Raw genomic sequence first — 16,419 nt, 5'->3', positions numbered from 1 at the left:
ACAATCTATATTCTATCTGTGTAATTCTCGGTAAATGGCGCTGATCTGTTCGAAAAAATAATGAAATTTTCCTATTGTCATTCAAATGTTCTTCACAGCTTTAATTGTTATTTTAATCAACTGCAAATCAAGAGCCAAACGACAGTCGCGACTTGGAAAGATCAAGATTTGGTGCGTCATAATTCTCTACTAGATACTTGAAGCCGAAAGAAAGTCCGTTTTCACAAGCAAGGTAATTTGTGCACTTTTAAAATCGTCGCCGTTCGATAGTTTAACGGATCAAAAATTATGTAAAGAGCGATTACAATAAATGCCTTATTTTCCGGGGCAACCAACCCATTAACGAAGATATTTGTTTAGCAAATCATCTTTTTGACTACTTGGCGCGAATGAGAAGCCTCTAATTTTCAGTTTTAACCGTAATATCTAAGAAACTCTAGTTTTTCCTTGAATAAAAATAACCTTAACGATCGATTTTTTTGTAACATGAAGCAAAATAATCATGAGACGAAAAAGTTTCTTAATGTTATTTTTTTCCTTCCGGGTGTTAAAAAAAGAAAGAAACATAACTACCGAGAAAGCTTGTTAGAGAAATTAAAAAAAAAAGTTTATCCGTAAGGTACACAAGATGCACGTACAAAATTTTTTCATTTTTTTCATTTCCGAATTGGTTTGATCTGTTCGAATTATTTCGCTGGAATATTTAAATCTTACTATCCGAGTTGACAAACTAATGTTGCTGGCCTTTTCTCCCACAAAATTGACCACATTTTTATCCCTCGGAAAACAACGGGCATAAATTTTTCCTTCATAATTACGAACGTTCACGTGACATTTCTTTGAAAATTTTACAGTCAGTTATGCAATTAAGCTACACGAATTGTTTTCGTGTCAGGTCATATTGACATGTTCGTTTAGCAGCTCGAATTCTTTCGCTGAGGTATTTAAATCTTACTATCCCGTTTTTATCTCACGGAAAATAACGCCCATTAACTTTTTATTTTAAATGAGAACGAACGTTCGAGTGACATCACTGACTTTCTTGGTATCAGACTTTTGTCAGAATATCTGTTGAGATTACATGTCTTCCAAACAGACTTTCCATCCAAAGGGTGACCTTCTGGCTAAAAAACCAATGAAGCGAATTCTGACTGGGAGTCAGCTGCAGTAGAGAAAGAAAACTACAAACAGTTTGATAGTTAAGCTTGGACAGACGTACGTTGTATAATAAGGAAACATTGTGCACTCTTCAGAATTCCAGTCAATCAGTTATTTGTCCCAGTGTTACTGAACAGCAAAACTCCGCTGTGTTTTGATTTGTCGCCTTGGGCGCTCATTTTATTTCGGACGTTCAAGGAAAGCCAGCGAGATGCAGAATTTGGCTTTCTCTTCGTTACTAACGTACTTACCTACTTACTTACTTGCTTGCTTGCTTAAGCCCATCGCTCTAGGTGGAGGATAGGCCACCGACAACACCTCGTCAGCGAGCTCGACCTTGGGCTTGTCGCACAGCTTCCTGCCAGGTGTATCCCATTATCTTATGCTCTGCATCCGTGTCGCGTCGCCAGCTGTTTTTGGGTCGACCTCTCCTTCTCTTTCCCTGGGAGTTCCAAGTTATGGACTGGCGAGTGATGTTGCTTGGTTCTTTCCGCAGGATATGGCCAATCCAGCCCCATTTTCTCTTTAGATCGAATCTGCCTGCCTACTGGTTCTTGATCTCCTCGCTGCCACAGCTCCTCATTGCAAATTTTCTCAGGCCACCAAATGGTAAAGATACGTCTCAGACAACTGTTTATGAATGTTTGGATCTTGTGTAGTGCCTTTTTTGTTCGTCTCCCCGTCTCTGACCCATAAAGGAGAACCGATTTAACATTATAATTGAAAATGCGCAGTTTGGTTTTAGTCCTGATTTCCTCCCCCCCTCTTTCATTGCCAATCCGGTGGTCTTACCCTGCATCTAGTCATGGTTATGTGAAAGGAGAGCAAGATCATCGGCGAAGTCTAAGTCCTCCAGCTGTGTCCAAGGGGTACACTGAATCCCATTCCTCTTTCCCTCGGTGGTGGTTCTCATAATCCAGTCTATAACAAGAAGAAACATGAAAGGTGATAGTAAGCATCCTTGTCGGACATCAGTCCTGACGTTGAAGCAATCTAAGAGCTGGCCCCTGTGCACCACTCTGCATGGCATTCCCTCATAAGTTTGCTGAATAAGTGTTATGATCTTTTATGGTATGCCATAGTGTCTCAGTAGCTTCCACGGTGTTTCTCTGTCCACACTATTAAAGGCCTTATAATCAATAAAGTTGACGTAAAGAGACGAGTTCCACTCCAGGAATTGCCCTACTATTATGCGATGAGTGGCAATATGGTCTGTGCATGACCTGCCCTGTCTAAAGCCAGCTTGTTGGTCTCGTAGTTGGTTGTCAACTGCTGCTTTCATTCGTTCTAAAAGAATTCTGTTTAGGACTTTGACTGGAATTGATAGAAGTGTGATTCCCCTGTTGTTACTACAGACCCTCAAATCTCCTTTCTTCGGTAGTTTAATGAGAAGCCCTTCTTTCCAGTCCTTTGGAATCTCTTCCTCCTCCCAGATGTTTTCGAATAGCCTGTAGAGAATTTCAGTGGAAGTGCCTATGTCAACCTTGAGAGCTTCTGCAGGAACACTATCTGTCCCAGCCTCGTCCCCAGTCGTCCCCGGCGAATTTGGATGTGACGTCACCCGCCAAGCTTGTCGGGAAAGTTCGCCTAGGACGGCCTCGCGCTATCGCGCTCGGTTCCAGCCCTCCTCCGCTCACTCGCATAGCGCGGTATGGCCTGGGGACGAGGCTGTATCTGTCCCAGCTGTTTACCATTCTTCAGTGCCTGGATTGCCTTTCTTATCTCTTGCCGTGATGGTTTAGCACTAGTCTATTTAGAAGCTCGCTGAAATGCCCCACCCATCTCTTTAGCTGTTCCTCTGTTGATGGCAATGATTTCCCCTGCTTGTCTTTAATTGGCGTGTCGGTCACTTGGTATCTAGCAGCAAGCTTCTTAGTTGTGTTGTAGAGCTCTTTTCATGTTCCCCCGTGCTGCTGCTTCCACCGCTTGCCTGGCTACGTTGTCGATGTGGCTCCTCTTACCTCTCTTTATACTCCTCCTCACCTCCTTGTGGGCCATTGTATACTGCTGTTGTGCTGCTGCCTTACTTGCTCTTGATCTACACGTGTTCAAAATTGCCTTCTTCGTCTTTCGTTTTTTGGATCTTACGCAGAGTTTTAGCGCTGTCATCCAGTACTTATGTTGGGTTGTTTTCCTGCCAACAGTCTCCTCACATGTCCCAGTTCACATCTTCTTTGTCTGCTGCTACTTCTGCTCAAGCAGCGCGTTTTCATCATCATAAAACTCGCTTATACCTTGTTCTAGTGGTAGTAAAAGATGGTTTAAAGCGCTTTAGGCATAGCTTGAGTGTTGCCAAAACCATATGATGGTTTGATGCTGCATCTGCTCCTCTTTTGACTCTCACATCCTGTAAAGACCGCCTGAACCTCTGACATATACACACATGGTCGATCTGATTTTCTGTCACGTGGTCGGGTGATCTCAATGGTCTTCTTAGAAACGGACCATTAGAAATAACCGAGGAGGGGGGGGGGATAGTCCGTCCCTTAATCCATTGTTAAACTATATCAGAAATAAGGCGAATCCCAGGGCCCTGCTTACCATTCTCAGCTAGGCTTCGACGTATTAGTCAACAACTGTCGGCCGTAAGATATAACAGAAACATTATGTTATTGCAATAGAGTGCAAGAAACGCATCTTCAGAAACTTCATCTCACGACTATCTATTAGGGGAACTGCAACAGATTACTTCTTCTTAAGAATAACTTATTCTAGTTCTGAGTGGCTTCCAGTGCTGGACCATCACGGGATTAGCCATTTATACACCTGGGTCGGGTTGTTCAAAGCACAACTGAGCTAGTCCAGGATAAGCATGAAGTAGCATGGAGTTTGATTTCAGTGTTAACCCTCGGACGTACAAGCAAATTCATACCCCCACCATCGTACAGGGGGGGATGGAACCCCTCCCCGGAGTTTTCGTTATATTAGCGCGTAGTGAAATTATTTTGCACTAAGAAGAAAGCCCGTAACTTACTCTACAAGATGACATAATTTTAATCGGACGTCACGTGACGTCATCAGAGCCGCCATCTTGGATCCGCCGTCTTGGATTTCACCATTTTCTTAGAAAGTCAGAAAATAACGGAAATTGATGCAAAATCAAGCCAGAATGCTTATGGAATGTAAAAATAAACAAATCGTGCAATTCTGTTTCAAAAACTGGAAAAAATGAAGAAAAATGTTAAAAATGACGGTTTTTGGCAAGACCTGCTTGCATTTATGGCGTTACCATGGCCACGCTAAATATCATGGTCACGTGGTTGACATTTCAAAATTTCCGCAAAATGATGGATGAACACAACAATGCTACTGAAAGCATGAGCTATAGGATAAGTGGAGTTTTTCTAAGGTAAAAGCCAATATCTTACCACTAAAGTATTTTCTTTACTACTCTGTTTACTACTTTCGTTGTTCGATCACAATACATAGGTAACCAGGCTTTTATTCAACCGAAAAGACCTGGATGCTAAACTAATTTGCATTTGGAGTGCCCCTGGCCACTCCCCGAAAAAAAAGCACCATTTCATGCCTTTGGGGGTAGGTATACCTACAAGCTAATTTGCATTTGGGACTATGTGTATAATACCATGGTATAATACTATTCGAAATTTACATTTCCACCGTTGAGTTGCGGACACCTCCAAAATAAACCAAAATGCATTTCCGGTTGCCAAACCTTTCTTCGTCCATGTGGGGAAAGGCTCAAGTTTGTCGCCTTTTTATACCTCACTAGGGGATTGAGAGTGCTCGTTGATCTTACGAGCTTAACACGAAATTAAAAAACAATACCCATTGTTTGTTCGGTTTAGTGATTGGCCAAAAACCAAAATCTCCTAGCAACAGTAAAAGTTTTTCCTACCCAGTGTTTTTATTATTCGCCGTAACACCAAATGAAAATTAATTTAGCATCCAGGTCTTCTCGGTTGAATAAAAGCCTGGTTACCCGTGTGTTGCGATCGAACAACCAAAGTAGTAAACAGAGTAGTTAAGAAAAGATTTTAGTGGTAACATATTGGCTTTTAATTTAGAAAAAACTCCACTTATCCTATAGCTCATGCTGAAAGTTTCAGCACTGTAGAGTAAATCCTTTTTTCAAAATTTAGAAAAAAGCTTAAAGTGTCTTTTCAGTGAGGTTCTCTTCAGTTGTGCATGACGTCGACTTATCTCAAACTCCACAATACATAAGCAACAAAAACACTTTTATAAAAATTGAACCTCGATAATCTTTCAAACAGCTCAGCCCTGCGTTGAGAAAGGGTCGAGAGAGGGACTATGTGGGTAAAGTGTTTTGCCCGAGAACACAACACAGTGACCCCGGCCAGGGCTCGAACGCAGACCAATCGATGCGTTGCTTTAAATATTACCCAATGGACAGGTGTGGCTACTTCGGATTCGATTTTTGGAGACAGTAATGGCGTGTAAGTGCTCCGAATATGTATGTATTCATTAACAGTCTTGATTCTAAACCTATTTAACAAGCGAAAGAAAACATATATTTTTTTGGCACACACACTCTAGAATTAAACTTGTTTTACTGATTAAAAACGTCATTAATACATTTTCTCATATAATACGACGAACTAAATTTTATATGTGAAAGTAAATCTCGGAATCGTTGAATGACTTGTGAAACGTGTTTGAAAACATAACGGAAAATTTGTCATTGTACAAATACTCTTCGCCACTTACACTCTCATTTTAATACAACTGCAATCAGTGAAGCGGTTAAAAAGAACGCGACACGAAATTCGCTCGATCTTTTGTGTTAAAACTGATAAAACATTTTTTTACAGATAAACTAATTTTACAGTATTCTGGTCAAATTAGTCTAGCTTCGTTCCAATTTATTGTAACGTTATTTATTTTTATAAATATATAACGACAATCTATATTTTATCTGTGCAATTTTCGGCAAGTGGAGCTGATCTGTTTGAGAAAATAATGAAAATTTTCCAATTGTTCGAATGTTCTCCACAGCCTTCCTTGTCAAGTTATAAATGATATAACTGTAAATCAATTTCGCTGTTTAGAAAAAATGCGACACGGAATTCGCGCATTTCCTGCGAATAAGGCAAATGATACCTTCCAGTGAAGTCAATAACCTTAAATCACATAATTATTATCAAATCCGTTTGGTTTTACAACAGAATCAATTTTCCTTAAAAGGTTTTTTTTGGGAATTTTCAGTCACCCCAGCAGCTGTTAGATTGTAATAACCTCATTACGAGTGGTATGTGTCTTGTTTGGCACAAGTGGTTCTCAGCGCAAATGAACAATATAGCGCGGTTAATTAGAAAATGAGAAAAATCAACAGTATAAAAAAAGACAGCCAGCCGTTGGCGTGTGTATGTTTTGCTGCAAGCGACGGAGATCAAGAGCCAAACGACAGTCGCGACCTAGAAAGCTCAGATTTGGTGCTTCAACATTATCTATGATATACTAGAAGAACCAAAGTCAGTTTTCACAAGGAAGGTAACTTGTGCACTTATTAAATCATCACTATTTCGCAGTTCTACAGCTTTATTCGATAAAATAATATTTTTTTAGTTAAACATCTGTATAATTAGTTGGTGGACGTGAAACGCCTCCAATTTTCAGTTTTAACCGTAATGTCTATGAAAATCGAGTTTTCGCCTGGAATAAAAAATTAACTTAATGGTCATTGTTTGTAACATGTAGCTAAAATAATCATGAAACGAAAGAGTTTCTTAATGTTATTTTTTTTCCTTCATGATTACGAACATTTGAGTTATATTTCAATGATTTTTTTTTATATATCAGACTTTTAAAAGTTAAAATATCTGTGGCGATTATATAGGTCTTCCAAACCGGTTTTTTCATCCAATGTACTTAATAGAACAAATTGTGTATCGCCATACAGCTACGATATTCAGTATTGATTTATTTTTATTGATTTTATTTGATTTTTCATACAAACGATCGAAAGGGTGCTCTTTTGGTTAAAAAGCCAATGGCAAAGCGTAAGCCCTGCGAATTCTGACTACGATTTCAGCTGCAGTAGAGAAAAAAAACTACAAATAATTCTGATTGGAAAGTTAAACTCGGATATCTTATTAGACGGTCTTATGTGTATAATGGCGAAATAATTCTTCGAGTCTTGTGCAGTATTTTTGGCAAGCCCGCGCGTTACCCTTATGGTGGATTTCCACTGACGCGTAAATTTTTACGTGCGTAAAAAAAAATTAGAGACAATGTATGAACGGCCTGCGTAAACGTGTACGCAAGCCGTTCATACATTGTCTCTATTTTTTTACGCACGTAAAAAATTACGCGTCAGTGGAAATCCACAATTACAGTGAAAATCATAAAACCGTGACCACTTTCATTTTTTTTATTTATCTTGGATACGAAAATTGTTGCAGAAAACCATCGAATGATAGCTCAAAATGGAAGAAAATGTTAAAACATGGCCAGTGATGGAGACAAGAGTTTTTTTGGACCAGTTTGACAACTAGTTTCCCTAATTTTCCTTTCTAAGTATAATTTAAGTGTTAACGATTTTCGTATTTTCACTGTAAAATTCCGAGCGAACAACACCGTTCATCGGCTTTTGACGTAGGACGAGGTGGTGCACTATAGCTACTTGCAATCTGAAATGCTTGCTCACACTTTTTTCATTAACCAATTCTTCATCCCAGTATCGGTGAACATCTGATTTCTGTAATGATTCATTTTAGTCTCCAGAAAGTTATTTGTGTGCCAGGGTTTTTCTTCTTGGAAACTTGAGGGTGCTTATAGGAGATTGGTCGCTTTTTCCGTACGCATGGGGCGCTTGATTTATTTGTTTGTTTTTAACTTAAGGTAATTCCTGGGAAATAAAACTGCTCATAGATTTTCAACCAAACTTTGCCGGGTTTTTGCAATTGTTAACCTTCAGGGAAGTTAAATTTTGAAATAAAAAAGGGGAGTCACCGTATTCGTTTAGGAGCAGGAAGACCTTGTATAAGACTACACCAAAAAGTGATCCAAGAAAGCCACCAAATGAGATCGTCTATAAACAATTGCTGTAGAAAAAGTCATTCAATCAACTAACCGCAACCAAGCCATTAACCAACTAACCAACCAACAACCCAACCAATCAACCAAGCAACCAACCAGCCAATCGATCAATCAATCAATCAATCAATCAATCAATCAATCAATCAATCATCAATCAATCAATCAATCAATCAAACTATAACTAACTAACAATCAGTCAAACAATCAATCAATCAAGCAAGCAATTAATTTATCAATCAATCAATCAATCAATCAATTAATCAATCAGTGTTGTCAGTGTTGTGTATTTTTTCTTGTTTCTTTTCTTTCTGTTTCAGAAAAATGATCCCAACAAACAAGTCCATCAACTCCAGCCACTTTCCTTATCAAGCATGTCTGGTGCCCAACCTTCCTGAAGACCCCCAGCACCAGGTGCGAGACATTAGTAACTACATTGTTGTACCACTCGACACACTGCTGGCTGTGATGTCGTTCATCTGTAACACGCTTGTCTTCATCACTATAACACGGACTAAATCTCTACGACATCCTTCACTGATGATGCTGTGCAGCTTGTCAATTACTGACATGATCTGGGCGCTGTTTACAATAATAAATAACTGTTTAGTTCTTATTCATCCGCACATGTGCCCGGAATATGGCTACGAGAAACAGTGCATTGGTATTTTGTGTTACTTGGCTACCCTTAGTAACCTGGCCATGATAAGCAGAGACCGTTACCTAGCAATGAGCAGGCCAGCGTGGTACCGAAGTCACGTGAGCCGATCACGCGCACGAGCTGTCAGGGCAACGCTTCTGAGCTGGGTTTCAAGCATGTTTACTGCTCTGACGGTGTATACAATCCTTAAAATGGGAATTTCGTACTTTAAGCTAGTTATTTTCATCATTATATTCCTGTTTTATGTGGTATGTATTTTGGTGATCGTGTTCAACTACGTGAGAATTTTAATGGCAAATAGACAACACTCTAAAAGCATGCGAATACACGTTGGAAAGATGCGTTGCGCTGCGTCAGAAAGAGAGAAAAAACTGACTCGTATTATCTCAGTGATCCTGTTGTGCTTCCTGTTTTCTTTTCTACCAGCATTGATAAGCCCTGTAATCTTGGTTGCTTTGAGTATATCACCGAAACCCTTTCGGCCATTTAACTTTTTGCTGTTCACACTTAACGGTTTTCTTAATCCACTGTTAAACTATGGCAGAAATAAAGATATTCGCAGAGCGATGCTGAACATGCTTGGATTCAGACGTCGACGTATCAGCAATCAACAGCTATCGGCCGTAAGATATTATTACAGAAACGGTCAAGAAGCGGACAATAACATTGCAGTGCAATCCAGAGAAAGACATCTTCAGGAACTCCACATCGCGAGAAACTAAAAAAACTCAAAATACTTTTAACTTATCTTAAGAATAACTTTGTCTTTTTGTAACTTTACCGTCGGGGGAATAAGTGCCGGTTTTGGTATATCTTCTTTGATACACTCGAAGAATTTCTGAATTAGTTCATCGAATCAAAAACTAGCGCGAGCGCTGACGAGTGCCGTATTTATTCGAATAAGCGCCCAACCTCGAATTAGCGCCCAACCTCGAATAAGCGCCCACCCTGTAGGTAGGAAAGTTTAATGAGCGCCCAGTCTCGAATAAGCGCCTACCCCCACCCCCCTATAATGAGGGCACAAGAGGAATTTTGATTATTGTTGAAGTTGAGATTAAAATTGACTAAGTGCTACAAAGAGACTATCCCGAAGAACGAGTTTTTTAAGTTTTTAGTACCGAAATTTTCAATGAACATTCAAAATTCAGCTTTCGTATACCATCACGTTTAGTTATCACTTCTCGGAGAAGTGATGTCGCCATTAACTGGCACTTTCCCCCCCCCCGACAGTTTAGTTCAGTACTTTTATTTACTTGCTCTTTTGTATCCTGTTTTAAGTAAGCCAGATTGCACGCATACTATCCGGTCTTTGCTCTTCTTGTCCCGGCTGGTTTTCAGTGAGTGAACGTACTATTTTATTGTCAATTCAATTGCAAATGCAACACTAATAAAGGACGCTGTCGTTGTCATCTTTGTTGTTTGTGCAAGTTAGAGTATAGCCTGTATACAGCCGCCCGCTCTCCTGACCTCCTTGATTTTCTTGAGAGTGGGCTGCTGTACACCGACTAGTAAAAGTATTCATCGTTGTTTTAAACAAGTGGACCAGCCTCGGGCTCTGAAATTGAATTTTGCCAGTCTTGGATGTTAACCTCAGTGAAGACAAGGTGTTTCTAGGGGCAGCAGTTTACAAAACATGAGGAGCAAAAATGAAAAGGCGGTGCAAGCCGTAAAAAGACAAACCTAACCTTGACCGAGTAAGACATAACAAAATCCTTCCCATGATGCACACGAAGAAGCGACTGCGAGCGAGACCAAACTCCCTCCTCCACCAAGTCTTGTCATAAATGTCTGTGTATTTTTAGGTTGCTGGTCGATAAAGCGCGCGGAGATTTGAGAGAGAGAAATGATGAACGGTCCATTAAAATTTTGCAGTGCTCGCAAATTAGGCTTCTGTTCGGAATACTTGCAAAATTCTCGTTGGTGCCAAGAGAAAGTAAAGGTGCTCGTTCGCATATTTTTAAAAGTGCTTGCATGCTCGAATTTTAGTGGAGGTAGATTTTCGAAAAGTGCTCGTGCTCGCAAAAAAAAAAAACGCTTTACTCGCATGCTGGCAAATGCTTGCAAAGACCATTCGATATCCCTAGAGAAACTGGTTCCTTTACGTCTCATTTCTCTTCCTCCGACCTCATCGTTTTACAAATTTTCGATTTTGGAAGTTGCAACCTTAATTTCACATAATTATGATCAAATCCGTTGGTTTTACAACAGAATCAGTTTTCCTTAAAAGGTTTTTCTTGTGAATTTTGAAACACCCTACAGCTGTCAGATTGCAATTACCTTATTATGAGTGGTAGGTATCTTGTTTGGCAAAAGTGGTTTTCAGCGCAAATGAATGATATAGCGTTGTTAATTAGGAAAAGCGGAAACTTTGAGAAAAAATCAACAGTATAAAAAGAGATGGGCGAGCGAGCCTTCCTGTTGTCTCAGTTTTGCTGCAAGCGACGGAGATCAAAAGCCAAACGACAGTCGCGACCTAGAAAGCTCAGATTTGGTGCTTCAACATTGTGTACGATATACTAGAAGAACCAAAGTCAGTTTTCACAAGTAAGGTAATTTGTAAACTTATCAAATCATCGCCATTCGACAGTTCGATCGTTTATTTGTTTAGTAATTTTTGTTAGTAAAACATCTGTTTGATTAGTTGGTGGACATGAAACGCTTCCAATTTTCAGTTTTAATCGTAATATCTAAGAAAATCGAGTTTTCGCCTAGAATAAAATTAACCTAACGTTCACTGTTTGTAAGACTTTCTTAAGGATATTTTTTTCGTTCGGATATTTAGAAAAGAACGAAATATTTCTTGCCAAAAAGAAATAAAAAAAGATGATAATCTGTCAGTCACACAAGACGCAGTAAATTTTTTCATACCTTTCGCTGAAATATTTTTATCTTATACTATCCGAGTTGACGAGTTGGTGTCGCTGGCCTTTTTTCCCGTATAAAAAATTAGTTTTTCCTTCACGATTACGAAAATTCGAGTTATATTTCAATGAATTTATTTTTTTAAAATATCAGACTTAACTTAAATACTTAAAAGAGCAAATTGTGCATCGCCATACAGCTACGATTTTATTGATTTTATTTGATTTTTCATACAAACGATCCGAAGGGTGCTCTTTAGGTTAAAAACCCAAAGGCAAAGCGTAAGCCCTGCGAATTCTGACTACGAATTCAGCTGCAGTAGAGAAAGGAAACTACAAATAATTCTGATTGGAAAGTTAAGCTCGGATATCTTATTAGACGGTCTAGTGTGTAGTATTGCGAAATAATTTTTCGAGTCTTGCAGTATTTTTGGCAAGCCCGCGCATTACCCCTAAAATTCCGAGCGAACAACACCGTTCATCGGCTTTTGACGTAGGACAAGGTGGTACACTATAGCTACTTGCAACCTGAAACTCTTGCTCAGACATTTTCATTAATCAATTCTTCATCCTAGTATCGGGGAACATCTGATTTTTGTAATGATTCATTTTAGTCCCGGACAGTTATTTGTGTGCCGGGGTTTCCATTCTTGGAAAATCGAGGTTACTTATAGGAGATTAGTCGCTTTTTCCGCGCTTGTTTTGTTTGCTTGTTTTTAACTTAACACAAACAAGGACAAGCTACAAACCAGAATTTGGTAAAAAAAAGGGAAGCCTCGAGCCATTGGCCCATACTGCCGGAGCTTATCCCGGTTTCGATAGCATTAAGGGGCTAGGAATATTTCTACGCTCCCTGAATGGGATGCTAGTCCATCGCAGGGTACCCCCCAAGCATTATGTCGCCGGTACCTATTTATACACCTGGGTGGAGAGAGGCACCATGAGAGTAAAGTGTCTTGCCCAAGAACACAACACAGTGACCCCGGCCAGGCCTCGAATCCGGACTGCTCGATCAGGAGTCCGGCGCACTAACCATTAGGCCACCGCGCCTCCTTGGTAAACGTTTCCTTTTTTTGTTAGTTAAGGTCGCGGGGGATACCTACAGCATGAATAAATTCATGAAGGGAAATTTTACTTGACCTGCATCTTTTAAAACGCTTATTTCTCAGCTGTTATGGGTGCGATTAAGCTCAAATTTTAGAGACATAAAGAAATGATGAAAGATTGTGAATGTCGTATTTTATTTGGTACATTGCATTTAACATCGATGTTATAACCTCGTGAGTGCCAACTTGAGAAAAACATGATTTTGTGGCAGAGTTTGCGGAACGAGTAGGAGACAGCACACTGGGATCTTGTCAAAAACTAATCAGTCAATACCTCTAGAGTGTCATAACAGAAGCGGATTTTTTAATTTAAAGTTTGCCAGCAAACTACGGCGGTTCAAGTGCGCAAATTTGAATTTAATGTCTTCTACCTCTTTCTAAAAGCGCTCTTTTAAAATTCCGCTTCTGTTATGACACACTACAGTATTCATAGTTTACCTATCTGCAGTGGCAAGTCATGAAGTTCTGTATCCGTGCTGTATTCTCTGCCACAAAATTGTCGGAAAAGTCAAAACTTTGAGATTTCCGAAGGTGTCCCGACCTAAATACGATCATTTTGCCAAGGAGAGATGTAATTATGGTAATTATATTCCACGCTTTTATGGCGAGAACAGTGCGTTTTTAAATAGGACACGATTGTTTATGCCGAATATTTTTGTGATTACTCTAAGTTGCAGAAATATTCAAATTTAAATGAAAACAAGCTCAAAGACTTCCTACAATCTATATGAACGTATATCGCTAAGTGTTGTTTAAATTGGTTAAAATATCAAAGAAACAGGGATTTTTTACAAATCACGCGCACGCGCCCATATTTTTATCCAGTCTTAAATATCTCGTAAAGTTGTCGATGTCAGTCGTTGTACTTCGTGCATACGCTTTAAATAAATGCATAATGATGAGCCTAAGGTGTCCCCCGCGACCTAGGTCGCGGGGGACAGCTACAGCAGGAATAAATTCATGAAGCGAAATTTTGCTTGACCTGCATCATTTAAAACGCTTATTTCTCGGCTGTTATGAGTGCGATTAAGCTCAAATTTTACAGAGACATACAGAAATGATAAAAGATTATAAATGTGGTCTTTTATTTAGTAGATTGCACTTAACGGCGATGTAACAGCCTCGTTAGTTCCAAATTGGAAAGAACTTGATTTTGGGGCTGAGTTTGCAGAACGAGTAGGAGACAACACACTGTGATCTTGTCAAAAACTAATCAGTCAATAACTCTAGGGTGTCATAACAGAAGCGGATTTTTTAATTTAAAGTTTGCCAGCAAGTTATGGTGATTTAAATGTACAAATTTGAATATAATGCCTTCTCTCTCTTTTTAAAAGCGCTCTTTTAGAATTCCGCTTCTGTTATGACACACTACAGTATGCCTATTTTACCTCTCTGCAGTGTCAGCTCATGAAGTTCTGTATCCGCGCTGTATTCTCAGCCCCAAAATTGTCGGAAAAGTCCAAACTTTGAGATTTCCGAAGGTGTCCCGATCAAAACACGGTTTCCAAATGGTAATTATGGTAATTATATTCCACGCTTTAATGGTGAGAACAATGCCTTTTTTTTAAAAAAAAAAAAGACACGATTGTTTATCAGTGAATATTATTATGATATATAGCTCTGAGTTACATGCATGAATATTAGGCCATAGACTTCCTTCAATCTAACGAATAAAGTTAAGCGTTGTTGTAAATTGGGTAAAATCTCTTAATAGTTCAAGCATTTTTATGTTTTAGAAATCAAATAAAAACGGGGGTTTATTCAGAACCCTAATTTACTTTTGAGTAACATTTTGTTCACAAACAATTTCACATGCGAACACATCAAATCACGCCCGCGCTCAGTATCTTTATGCAAATACTCGCTCGTTAAGTTGTCGATGTCAGTCGTTGCACTTCGTGCATACGCTTTAAATATATGCATAATGATAAGCCAAAGATGTCCCCCGCGACCTTAACGTTCGCGCATGTTTAAATTCCCCCAGTTTATATTTTGGTCGCTCGCTGTCGACGAACTTTGAGAAAATAGAGGTCTGTGAAGGGACTACGCTTAATACTGATAGGCACGCTTGGAATAAGGACCGTGGAAGTGCATTCAAAGTCGGGTATTTCAGATTTCACTCACTCACTCACTCACTCACTCACTCAATGAATCAATCAATCAATCAATCAATCAATCAATCAATCAATCAATCAATCAGTCAGTCAATCAAGATATAGATAGATAGATAGATAACTCTAAAATTACATCTCTAGAGCTAAATTAGATATACACAAATAATAAGACTACGCCAAAAAGTGATCCAAGAAAGACACCAAATGAGATCGTCTATATGCAATTGCTGTAGAAAAAGCTATTCAATCAACTTACCGCAACCAAGCCATTAACCAACCAACCAACCAACAACCCAACCAATCAACCAAGCAACCAACAAGCCAATCGATCGATCAATCAATCAATTAATCAATAAATCGACTAACCAACCAATTAATCAACTGACCAACCAACCCTCCAACCAACCAACCAACCAACCAACCAACCAATCAATCAATCAATCAATCAATCAATCAATCAATCAATCAATCAATCAATCAATCAATCAATCAATCAATCAATCAATCAAACAGTCAATCAGTCAATCAATCAAGCAAGTAAGCAATCAATCAATCAATCAATCAAGCAATTAATTTATCAATTAATCAATCAGTTGGTGACATCTACAAAAATTAAAAGCCTAAATGATAGATCTAAACTGATTCATCACCGCTTCAATGAAAGGGTGTTAATTGACGTAGTATTGTGTATTGTGTCTTGTTTCTTTTCTTTCTGTTTCAGAAAAATGATTCCAACAAACGAGTCCATCAACTCCAGCTACTTTCCTTATCAAGCATGTCTAGATCTGGTGCCCAACCTTCCTGAAGACCTCCAGCACCAGATGCGAGACATTAGTAACTACATTGTTGTACCACTCGACACACTGCTGGCTGTGATGTCGTTCATCTGTAACACGCTTGTCTTCATCACTATAACACGGACTAAATCTCTACAACATCCTTCACTGCTAATGCTGTGCAGCTTGTCAATCACTGACTTGGTCTGGGCGCTGTTTACAATAATAAAAAACTGTTTAGTTTTTATTCATCCACACATGTGCCCGGAATATGGCTACGAGAAACAGTGCATTGGTATTTTGTGTTACTTGGCTACCCTTGGTAACCTGGCCATGATAAGCAGAGACCGTTACCTAGCAATGAGCAGGCCAGCGTGGTACCGAAGTCACGTGAGCCGATCACGTGCACGTGTTGTCAGGGCAACGCTTCTGAGCTGGGTTTCAAGCACATTGACTGCTCTGACAGTGTATACAATCTTTAAAATTGGAATTTCTTACTATAAGCTAGTTATTGTCATCATTATATTCCTGTTTGATGTGGTATGCATCTTGGTGATCTTGTTGAACTACGTGAGAGTTTTAATGGCAAATAGACAACACTCTAAAAGCATGCGAATACACGTTGGAAAGATGCGCTGCGCTGCCTCAGAAAGAGAGAAAAAACTGACTCGTATTATCTCAGTGATCCTGTTGTGCTTCCTGTTTTCTTTTGTGCCAGCATTGATA

General features: G+C 39.3%; 1 protein-coding gene across 1 annotated transcript; it reads left to right on the top strand.

The window, feature by feature from the left end:
• Positions 1–6,500: 6,500 nt before the first annotated feature.
• LOC144637088 (adrenocorticotropic hormone receptor-like) lies at positions 6,501–9,558 on the top strand. Its single transcript, XM_078496249.1, has 2 exons — positions 6,501–6,630; positions 8,496–9,558. Exon 2 carries the CDS (start codon positions 8,500–8,502, stop codon positions 9,556–9,558), a length of 1,059 nt encoding a protein of 352 aa, XP_078352375.1. The 5' UTR covers positions 6,501–6,630; positions 8,496–8,499.
• The last annotated feature ends 6,861 nt before the right edge of the window (positions 9,559–16,419 follow it).

The sequence above is a fragment of the Oculina patagonica genome, chromosome 13, assembly GCF_052425735.1.
Source record: "Oculina patagonica isolate OP01 chromosome 13, crgOcupat, whole genome shotgun sequence".
Classification (NCBI taxonomy): Eukaryota; Metazoa; Cnidaria; class Anthozoa; order Scleractinia; family Oculinidae; genus Oculina; species Oculina patagonica.
The sequence above is the reverse complement of the archived record's forward strand: the minus strand, read 5'-3'. Positions and strand labels throughout refer to the sequence as shown.

Excerpts from the sequence above, each read along its gene's own strand:
- LOC144637088 (XM_078496249.1), top strand. The coding sequence starts at position 8,500 with ATGATCCCAACAAACAAGTCCATCAACTCCAGCCACTTTCCTTATCAA.